Source organism: Neodiprion lecontei, chromosome 5 (genome assembly GCF_021901455.1).
Source record: "Neodiprion lecontei isolate iyNeoLeco1 chromosome 5, iyNeoLeco1.1, whole genome shotgun sequence".
NCBI classification, from domain to species: domain Eukaryota; kingdom Metazoa; phylum Arthropoda; class Insecta; order Hymenoptera; family Diprionidae; genus Neodiprion; species Neodiprion lecontei.
The window spans coordinates 31,254,092-31,265,604 of record NC_060264.1 but is presented as its reverse complement, the minus strand read 5'-3'; the positions used below and the strand labels follow the sequence as shown (position 1 = coordinate 31,265,604).

General features: G+C 34.5%; 1 protein-coding gene across 2 annotated transcripts; it reads right to left on the bottom strand.

The window, feature by feature from the left end:
- Positions 1–3,093: 3,093 nt before the first annotated feature.
- On the bottom strand, positions 3,094–6,563 carry LOC107226856 (26S proteasome non-ATPase regulatory subunit 6). Of its 2 annotated transcripts, none has more exons than XM_015667815.2 (5): positions 6,317–6,563; positions 5,684–6,035; positions 5,292–5,620; positions 5,033–5,201; positions 3,094–4,941 (listed from the first exon to the last, which is right to left on the bottom strand). In XM_015667815.2, the coding sequence occupies exons 1-5, from the start codon at positions 6,459–6,461 to the stop codon at positions 4,767–4,769; spliced, it is 1,170 nt and encodes a 389-aa protein (XP_015523301.1). In that variant the 5' UTR covers positions 6,462–6,563; the 3' UTR covers positions 3,094–4,766. The 2 variants fall into 2 exon arrangements, with proteins under 2 accessions (XP_015523301.1, XP_046597250.1); XM_046741294.1 differs by having other exon boundaries at positions 5,684–6,086; positions 6,317–6,450.
- Positions 6,564–11,513: the final 4,950 nt, after the last annotated feature.

Below are 11,513 nucleotides of genomic sequence, written 5' to 3'. Positions count from 1 at the left end.
GACAGGACAAGACAGCAACCTATTATGCTGCCCGGAAAAATTGTGTTACAAGCAAAATACACGGGCGATCATACCGAGGATTCGACCATTTTTCTATTCAACATTTACCTCTTTTTTTCCTTCGATCGTTCGATCTACTCGCCAATTAATCATTATCTATGTAGTGGCAACTTATGTGAATAGCAAATTGAAAAATCCTCATCCATCACTAACGATAATAAATGTACGATTTTTGATATACGATTTTTTTTTTTGCCTTCTGTTTTCCATTCAAAGATTATAAAAAAGTTTAATAAAACGGCGCATATTAACATGAAAGGGGAGAAAAATGTAGGGCACGTGGACTGGAGAAAAATTTTTAAATTGAGATAAACACCGTTCCATGGCAAAGAGCATCGTTGATATTATATATATATATATATCGTTAAGAGCATCGTTAAGATATATATATATATATATATATATATATATATATACATAATGTTATTACAGATTCTAAAAGTCAACAAAAATTGTGTATATTTATAAATTGAAAGTAAGACTAAGCAGTGGAAGGAAAAATTTCATCTCAATAACAGAACCAAAAAATAACAAGTCGAGACGAATATTAAGTTATATATAAGTCGGGCTTATCACAGGTATTTTGTAAAAATAAACTCGGCACGCTAGTATGTAAAAAGAGACATCAATCAACTGTATAAAGCATAACAAATGAAATAAGAATTTCTTTCGAAAGAATTGAAAAATAATGAACGCATGCATTCTGCAGTGACAAATAAGTTACATGTGACACGTATACGTATGCATATTAGTGTACAGGCTTGCGATTGACGAAATTTTTCACGCATGTTGCATCACGCTCTTGGCCAAATAATGATCGTTATTCACCGATCTAAATTCGTAACTAAGAAAATAAAAGCTCGTCTTCCTCATATTTATTCACCCGCGATTTACGAGGAAGAATTATTTTTTTTTTCCCTTTTTCTTTTTTCTGTTACTCACAATACCACATGTAGGTATACTGCAAGAGCAAGGAACAAAATCTCTGTGCGTGTTTGAGGTTCTTTTTTCTTTATCACCAGAAAAAAAAATCGGACATACGACTCATCCGAAAAAGAAAAAGATTCTTGTTTGTACAATATATCGAGAACGAAGTTGCAGTGGAAAGAAAGTGAAAATAGAGAGGAAATGAACGTGGAAAAACAAGAAAACAAATGACGTCGTTTGGATATTAAATTTGAAGAATCCTCAACTTTTCTTGCGATATCGCGATCTCGCGTAAACAATTTGCCAATTTCATGTATTATCGGAAATCAGAATGTAGTAGACCGGGAGAAATCCCTGAAAATATAGTTTTGGGTACGAAATACAAATTGGTTTTATACCTGTAAGCAGAAAATCTAGCAGGTGCTACTATTCTTTTCGGTTACATCGTCACTCGTACTCATCCCGATAATTCGGTAGAAAAATAAATTGATGTTAAGATCTTGTTTAGCGACGAAAAAAAAATACACAACAGTAAGCCAAACAAACAGATTTAACGTTGCTATAACCAAAAAAATTTAATAGAAGCATTGAAAACTGTATACACAGTAAATAGTTACTTGAATCAAAGTTTCTTGCGATTCCGGAATAATACACCTATAAATCCGTTACTGTATAACGATACTCTCGAATACATGTACCCAAAACATTGGCCTCGATGCACTGATAGACTGTAATAATTAGTAGCAGGCAATAATTTATTTTCGACAAATGTCACTATCCGTGACCTATAGCTAGGTGCGACTAAGGGTGGGTTCCGAAACTATCTGGCAGCGCTAAAAATTCCCTAGGACAGAGACATGGCTAGTCACAAACTCCGCAGCGCAAAAGAGATGAAAGATTGTTGACAGCACTGGGAGCTAATTTTGCAACGCACCCTAAACCGAATAGAGTGCAACACACGACAGACGAATATGTGTGTGTGTGTGTGTGAATTAGGGTGGGGTGGAGGAGGAGGCGGTTGCTTGATAATATTGAAATAAGGAAAATTGTGGGTGGGTATAAGATGGGATTGCAGAAGGTGAGGATGGGGATAGATGGATGGATGGATGAATTGCCCAGAGCGTTTTCCACTTGTTGTTCAGACGCGAGGTATTTTTGGTAGCGGGCGTCGGCGTCGACGTCGGCGGTGGGCGCCGTGAAACACGGCGATGCCTCCGCTTCTTCGGCTCTGGATCCGCTGCTGCTGCTGTTGCTTCTGGCTCCGCGCATCGGGAAAGAGGATTGAAGGACCGAAGGCAGGCGCAGACCCAAGCTGCGATACCAGCTGCGCCGCGCCGGCTTGTAATTCGAGAGCCTCTGGCACCGGGCCGACCATATATGTCCGCTGCCACTGCTCTCAGTCCCTCTCGCTAACTTTCCATCTCTCTATCCCTCTCCGAGAGCGCAGGCTAGCGCGGACTGCCAATTACGAGACAATCTCTTTCTCTCTCAGTCTCCGTCATTCCCCGATACTTCAATCATCTATGAGACAATATCGGCATCCATTCACCTCGCCCATTTTCTCCCTATTCATGATTCGTTTACCTTTTGTTTTTCACATCGCAATTTTTCTTCAAATGCACGAAGCTAAAATACTTGCCGAATGGATATACCGATTCTATTATTAAAATCATTCTTACTTTTCTTCTAATTACAAAATTATATGATAGTCAAATTTTCAACAATTGTTTTATAGTTGCGCCGCCTTTCTCGCAAGGGCTATTGGGTAATTTGAAATTCTCAACATCTTGCTAAAAATGCGGTTCTACTCCTGACGGAGTACAATAATTTGTAGCGAATATGACGATTTTAGATTCAAATTCATTTTTAATATGACGTCATTTTCCTTAAAGCAGGGTGCGACCAAACCGAATAAATAGACTGTATCATGTTATTGAAATTCTTTTTCTAATCATTGTGACGCACCTCATTTCACATCAATGATTGTACTGTACACCAACGGTTGTAAATCTTGCATTATTATCGAAGTTGTATTCAAGAATCATCAACAACGCAGCAATACGAAAACATCGTGAACTTCACACATTACTTCAGAGATTGACAAGATAACGAAATATACCATAACATGTTATAAACGACCTTTACAATTGTTAAGAATCACGTTACCTTGACTGTAATGAGACTATCCAAGGGATGTGCGTCACTGGCTGGGTCTCGTATTCGTCTGACATCCGTGACGTAGACAAGGTCATACAATCTTTTGCATGTTACTCCGTATGAGGAAGAGGCCGGCAAAATGAGCCCCCTGTACAATCGAATGGGATTTCAAAAAATGCCGATAACGGTTGGAATATATTTTTAGGCCAAAGACAATAAAATAGTGTTGTCGAAATTGGTTTAACGTCATTCCTCCCTTAATGGGATCCATTTTGTCCGCTTCTCCCCTACATATAAATATATTGTTGTCTACCGTATTTTATAATTAATCATTTTTCTTGACTATCAACAGACGTTCTAGGGTTGGCTTACAATTAGTTTTTCTCTCTTTTGCCTCTTGATGTTCTTTTACCATAATCGTGTCCTCGTTGGTTGGGGAAAGATTTTTGTTAAAGACACTGTTGTTACTCAATAGCGCGTTTAGAGTGTGACAGAAACGAATGCCAAGTGTCCGATTCCTTGCGAAATCGGATAATATTTTAAGAAAACTGAACCGCGGCATTCAGTTTTAGTTGGACTTATGACAATTATTATACTTGCCGTTATACTCTCCCAGGCGTCTATATATTACTTTTTAGAGATGATAAATTATTATACCCTTGACTGTAACGAGCAGACTCCCCACGGTTACTTATAATATAATTGACGGTAAGCAACGGAATTTTCACCATTGACTAATAAACCTTGGTGTAATCATTAATTCGTTGGTTACGTCTGAATGGATGAGTCGCGATTATTCTTCTTCATTTTCAGAAATTTTGATTACACGAAAAGATTCGCTAACCTTTGAAGATTTCCTGTTTTTATGTATGAGAAATTATTACAGGAAGTGGAACGCGGATTACATTATTTAAAAAAAGAACCAATAACACTAATCGATCTAAGTCGCAAAGATATTAAGCAATAAATCAGCAAATCTTTGAAGGCAAAATAAAAATAAAAATTCTATGTTCACGATGCTTAATGAATTAATCTTTATATTACCCGAGGAATATTCGCAAAACCGTTAATGTGGAACTCAAAAAATTTAGAAAAATATTTTCGCAAAGTTTTGTCTTACCGACTACGTAAGTTTTATTTAGTTTGTTCAAGAGTATCGTTTCCGCACTTTTATGTTACTCATATTTATTTTTATCTTTTGTAAATTTTGGTTTTCAAACACAATAATGATTCGTATTGACGAAGTTCGTGCGAATAATATTAAAATTATAAGTATATGGAAATTTCTCTAGAAACAGGTGAGTTTTTTTCATTTTTCCCTTCCGAAGTCGACGAATATCCCGAGTGAAGAAAAAAAAACCGATAAAATTCTACACTGAAAACATCCTAATTACCGTAAAAATCTATGATTACTTTTCAACGGCATTGTTAGCATAACGGAAAATTGCACCTTTCAAACGGGCCCGCGATTTGCGAGCTTGATGTTAAATTCTCCGTTTCGGGATAACAGAACGTTGTTTTAGATTCTCATTTTCTGCATAACTTTGTACGCAAAACAAAGCGTTCGGTTTACAAACTTGACCGATGATCCCTGAGCCCCCCGCTGTTATTATTCGTTACAATTAAATATTTATCACTCGAGACAATTTCTGGACTCTGTTTAAAAGCAAATCTCCTTGCTTAACCATAGCTTGGTACTGCCAATTTTTGCTGTCCGGTCGATTTGTCTCCACGACACCGCCAACACGGTCGACTTTACAATGCAGTCGTCCGGCGGCTATGAAGCGCGAAAGTTCCCTGGGTGACAGAAAAAGTATACCACGGAAAGTAGTTGAGCAGATCTTGCGATGCGAGTCAAGTTAACATCACAAACAAGAGTAATACTCACTGGTCGACATAATCCACTGTGACGCCGAAGGCTTCAGCCATGTACTGAAGCGTAAGCGATCTGTAGGACTCGAGGAGCTGAGTGTAAGCTAAGATACGCATTTCCCTAACATAGTAACGGTAATGGGGAAAAACGAGGTAATCTCTGCGCAACAATCCCTCAACTTGGGCTGAAACATAATTTTAGAAATGGATAACTCTATGAATCATGGTTTGGGATCTAATTTCTCATAACGGAAAATATGTAGTGTGAATCTTACCTAAATTTTTGAAGAAATCAGCGTAGTGGCAATTGTACAAAGAAAACAGATAGTCCTTGGTGTCGGGATTGGTGTGGAGAACTTCAAGAATTTCAGAACCTTTAATAATTTTGTCTCGAAGCTGGTTACGGGGCAAACTTATCATGCTCAAGTAGACCGTGTATCTGACGAACGTGTTGTAGTCCATCAGCTCATAGCTGGTGAACGTGCTAATTGTGTCCAGGAAGAATGTCGCAGCTTCCTTGAAGTCGCGGACTGCGATGCAGTAGGTTCCTTGGTAGACTTTGAGCCTGTTCCTTCTGTCCCAGTCTCCACCTTCCTCGATCAAGCTGTGCAGATGGAAATAATAAAGTTATGAGTAAGAGAAGTGAAAAAAATTCAGATATCTTTACCTCTTAGCCTTCTCTATGTTTCGTGTGACGAGATCATGGTCCATATAGAAAAGGCCGATCCTAATATTGTGGAAGACAATGTCGAGTCTGTGACCCAGAGATACCGTCTTATCGTAAGTTTTTCTAAATGCAGATATCGCTCCATCCTTGTCTCCGATTCTGCACAGATGTTCAGACTTCTTTAAATTCGCTTCTCTAACTTCCATCTCGCCTAGATTCTGCTCCGCGTCTTCGATCGCCGCATCGAGCACCTTCAGCTGCTCCTGATTCGTCGCTACCATCTTTGCTAGAAAGGCCTCGTCTACAGTCCAATTAAGGTCCTGGCAAACTTCTTTGTAGAACGGCGCCATATCTGGGAAGAACAGCGCGAAAGGTCAGTTGGATTAGCTCGAAGAGAGGCGGGCTGCAACAAAAGTGCAACACGAATCGGCTGACGCTTTTTCAAATATGGGGTTAGGAAGCACTTTTCAAGATTTTCGAGGTTATGTTCCCGATGAGTTGACGATAACCGCAAAAGGTAGAAGAAAAGATCTATGGAGTGATTACGGGACTGGCTGGTATTTTGATGATTATTTTTTTTATTTACAGCCAGTAATTCCCGCATGCAAAAATAATACCGTGGTATTGTCTTACTTTCCGCTTTGATGGCATCGAGGAGCTTTGTCTTCAAGCTTATCTCATCTTTGTGCTCCGGTAAACCAAGCAGGAATTTTGTCTGGGCCAATTCCAAATTTGGATTCTTTTCCAGACCCTCTTCTTCCAAATTTTCCAACGGCATTTTTCTTCTTGACAGCTTCCTACAACTCAGCAATAAAGGAACAATCCCACTGTTAAGGACGGGAATGAATTTACACTTTATGGTGACATGCTTCTCTAGTTGGTCAAACGGTTCACTAACCGCCCCAGAGACAGCGCCACAAATCAACCTGCAAAGCCTCAAAAGCCCGTCGGTATTACAATTCCCGGTCGTCTCTTGTTTTCTCTCTTTTGCTTCGTTACTTCATTCTTCCTAGTGTTTGCTATTCCGCGACATCGATGCATTTGAATGTCAACAAATTCACCTACAGATATTAATTGCACAAACGTTTAACCGGCCTGATATTCATATAATATATTTGAGATGATTGGCTGATTACTCTCTTTCGGTACCAAATTCCTCATACATACTCATTCATCGGATTGATTCCAATTTTGAGAACAAAATTTTATGGAAATCATATCTTGATTCTGGCAGAATTACTGCAAAAATTTGATTCCAATTAATCTTCAAGTTTAATTCCTTTAATGCGAAGCGTCTTATACGATGTAATATTTCAACGATGATTATACCGAGAAAGGAACTGCAAGAATATTTGTAGAAAAAAAATTGGAGGCAGGGAGCACCTGTACGATAATAAATAAAATCCGCGTTTCGATTCCTATTAGTAATTATATACAATTTTAAATAACTCCAGACATCTACCGTATTAATTGTGAGTTGGGTTTTTTCCACACATCTTGTTTATACCCCGACGACGGTTTTAAATACCGACACAGAAAATATGTATCTATATGAATATATATATATATATACACCTATGTTTAGAATATACGATGTTTTAAACCATATAAGATTGAAACTCAATCTCACAGATCGAAACTGACGATCAGTCTTACTCACCGTATAGTAAAGAGCTTTTAAACATCAGAAGCAAAGTTTTTTTCATATTTTCATCTTCTCTTTTTCCATAACTTGATTAATCGTCAAACTAATGTTCATTTCCATCAAGTACATATTTAAATCGAGCCGAAGACATCTTCGTATTCGTATGCGGTGCGAAATGATCTTACTGTTCCATCTCTGCGATAATTTCTGAATACGGGGATAAATTAAACGCGGCTTAATATCATCATTATATTGGTAGTACTAATAATGATAATGATAATGGTAATAACGATCATAACAATAATGATAATAGTAGTAATTGATATCGAACAAATTATACTGAATCATTCATTCAATCCATATTTATCGTTTACAGTTAAGGTATAGTCACATTATATTATACGTAGAACAATAGAGATTCGAAGCGATTAAAAAATATGTTTGGAGGCCACTGGCCCAAGCTCTCTTATATAAGATTACTTTCCACGTGGTACTAGAGACGAATTTCAATACTTTCTTACGGTTAATTCGTAGAAATTAACTCTTGCGTCATTAGTACATAATTGTTATTTATAAACCAGCAAAATTCGATGCTACATATGTAACCACATGAAAGGTAACCGTTATATGTACTTAATATGATTACTTGCTCCGTTCAACAGCAATTTTCTTTATATGTGTATATATATATACTTAGTTATTATTTAATCCAATAATTTACAATTAAGTATAATTATATTCAATACGAATTAATAAATCGTAATCATTTACCTCATTATCATCGGCATCATCGTCAGTTACTTCGATAGGTTTACGTAGTAATTAACATTAACATTTATATTTCAATTTTAATTCTGATAATTATATTATTATTATTATTATTATTATTATTATTATTATTATTATTATTATTATTAGCATTAGGATTAGCAGTAGTAGTAGTAGTAGTAGTAGTAGTAGTAGTAGTAGTAGTAGTAGTAGTAGTAGTAGTGTAGTAGTGTAGTAGTAGTAGTAGTAGTAGTAGTAGTAATCTATACTATTGTATAGATTCTCGCAAAGAATTATACATCTATTAGTTGCGAATTGTTTCAAATTTGTTAATATTACAGAATTCATTCATTTCTTTAAATTTATTTTTATCATTATCATTATTATTATTATTATTATTATCATCATCATTAATAACATTTTCAGGCCGATAATTTAATGAAAGAACATCTAATAATTAGACAGTTATTGGTTTTTTTTGTTGTTGCTGTTGTTGTTATTATTATTATTAACGATTTCATCTATACCCTGTGCATCATATTAATATCTCAACACATTCTATTTGATTACTTGATAAAATGTTACGTAAAATTATTAGTATTATTATTATTAGTAGTAGTGGTATTGTTATTATTATTATTCACTCATATATATATATATATATATATATATATATATATATATATATATATATATATATATATATATATATATATTTATTATATATATGCACGCGTTTTATGTATGTTTCCAGAAACATTTAAAAATCATGTATTATACCTAAGTACTTAAATTTTCTTATCTGTACACATATATCACGTATTATAGGTATTTATGGTGTATGTGTACTATTTTATACCAATATAATTTGTTATTTATCATGCTAGTACTGCAGGTATTCGGGTATATTTATACGTGTATGAATATATAATAATGATATAATAATATTAAAATTTATTTCATATTATGGTATTATACTAATAATAGTATACTAATATCGGTATTATTATTATTATTGTTATTTTTGTTGTTATTATTATTATTATTATTACTACTATCATTAATATTTGAAAGTAATAAAAATAATATTATCAATAAATGTCATAACAGATTTAACAAATTTTAAGTCACAAGAGAGTTAAATAATAATTTGATCAAACGCAACGGTGAAATCAGACGTGAAAAATTAAACTTGATAACACCATGGACGAATTGAACATGACGGGCAATATTTTATCGAAAATTTCATGTATTCCATATTTAATGTGAAATTTTTTATGTCAAGCGGAAAATTTTATGACAAATTTCAAACAATGGTGGCAAATTTCGGAAGATTAATAATTTAATACGTTTTATTTATATACCCCTATATTTGTCGATTCGCATCATATTTTATCTTGTTTAGTCGTTCTGTTCGATGATATCTGTTCTACATTGAATAATATTTATAATATACCATATCAAACAGATATATCTAACAAACTGTTTAACTATGTAATATGTTTATAATCCATGGGGTAGCGCACCGTAGTTCTTCTTATTATTTTTATTTCTTTTTCTCATTGTAGCTTGAATGATGAAAGATAAATTATAATTTAAGTACATAACACAGTTAACGTGATTGATGTGTGTGTGTGTGTGTGTGTGTAATCATCACCGTACGTCTTGAATAGTGTATAACACGGATAGAGGATAACCCAGAGGACAAGGAACAGTTTTAAAATCCATGCAGAGATATCATAATGGACCAGAAAAAAAATGAGATTCGTTGCAGGCTATTTTTCTGTGTTAAGATTTATACAGTGTACAATAAGTATAATAGGTAATGCTATAGAGGTACCTGCGATCAAATTATGCGTATACTTAAAAAAAAAAAAAGAAAACAAAAAGATATTACGTATAAATACGCACGTATATACCACAGAATGATGTACAAGCTCAACGGCGGGTATAATTGGATCATTTTGACAATATCATATAATTATGTATAATAATGCACATACCGACAATTCGAATTTAAATATGAAAATTACCTAGGTCGCAACGTCTTCAGAGTTTCCTCTTTGCCGATTAGCCGATTAATAAGATATTAAAATATTATTGCACAGTTTTATAAGCAAGCCTAGATTACGCTTTATATTTCTCGACGCACAACCGACATAACATTATGGAACCGGAGGAAGTTTTTTTTTTCCTGTTCAATTACATCGCATTAAAAAAAAAAAAACGGCGAAAAATCCGGCTCATAAGTGACTATCTAAGATTTACTTACAGTCGGCCCAAAAACGCAATAGCAATTCCGAAAGCCCCAAGTTTTAAACCTGATGAAAACAAGATCGCCACTTTAAGATCATTGACATATATTTAATTGATATATTCAAGGCTTAGCGATACTGGTTTAAACATAACACTGCAGATGTAATTCAGACATAGAGAAGGCAAAATTCAATTTGCAATTCACGGTTGAGAGAATGTTTGAAAGTGAAAAACATTGTTATTGTAACATAGCTTAATCGTGCAGGTGCCGATGATCCGATGAAATTTAAAATTTTTGTCGATTCACAGAATTGGTGGAAAATCCTGGAGGCTAAAGTCGCGAGGTGGAAAATTGAAAAAGCTTCGCGGCCATTTGCCTTCCATTCCCAGAAACTAGACCTAACCTCGAATCTAATATTCCTCTATAATCCGATGGTAAAAATATGGTGCGTTCTATCGCTTTCATCCGATCATTGCCAAGTCTGCGTTATATGCATTGCAACCGTCTCGACTAAGCCTTATTATAACTTGATATGGACAAATTGCAGGCAACGATTTCTTGTAAATTTAAACTATATATTTACAATCTCAACAATAATAATCTCTGATCAGATAATGCTAAGAAAAAAATTTGCATTCACTTAAAATAATAGAAAAAAACAAAAAACTAAAATCATCACAACGCTCAAATATTTCAAATTTCGGTATTCGAGATATAATATGTATACCTAATATACATATTTTTACGCAATCATTATATTTTCTATGTTTCGAATAAAGAATCATTCTTAAATTGATTTCCACCTCTTCCCGGACAGAACGGATTCTATTATACACATATATACATATATATGGATATATATATATCCATATATATGTATATATGTGTATAAGTACAGTATATATACAAGTATATTGCACGCAGGCCAGATTTTACACATGAATTAATTTCGTTTGACATAACAAAATTATCACATATAAAAACTGTAATTTTAATTGCATTTCCATTTATAATATATATATATACCACCTGTTTACCGCTATTATACTCGCGTTTTTTAAGAACTAGCATTTATCGCCAGTCAATTATATCTTTTCTCCTAAAATAATTAAATTAATATTATCCCTGGTGGAAAAATATTTCTGAGTCACAGTGTTCCT

Coding starts and splice junctions, on each gene's coding strand:
- LOC107226856 (XM_015667815.2), bottom strand. CDS start 6,461: ATGCCGTTGGAAAATTTGGAAGAAGAGGGTCTGGAAAAGAATCCAAAT. Junction 5,621..5,683: donor AACATAGAGAAGGCTAAGAG/GTAAAGATATCT, acceptor CCATCTGCACAG/CTTGATCGAGGAAGGTGGAG. Junction 4,942..5,032: donor ACAGTGGATTATGTCGACCA/GTGAGTATTACT, acceptor TCTGTCACCCAG/GGAACTTTCGCGCTTCATAG.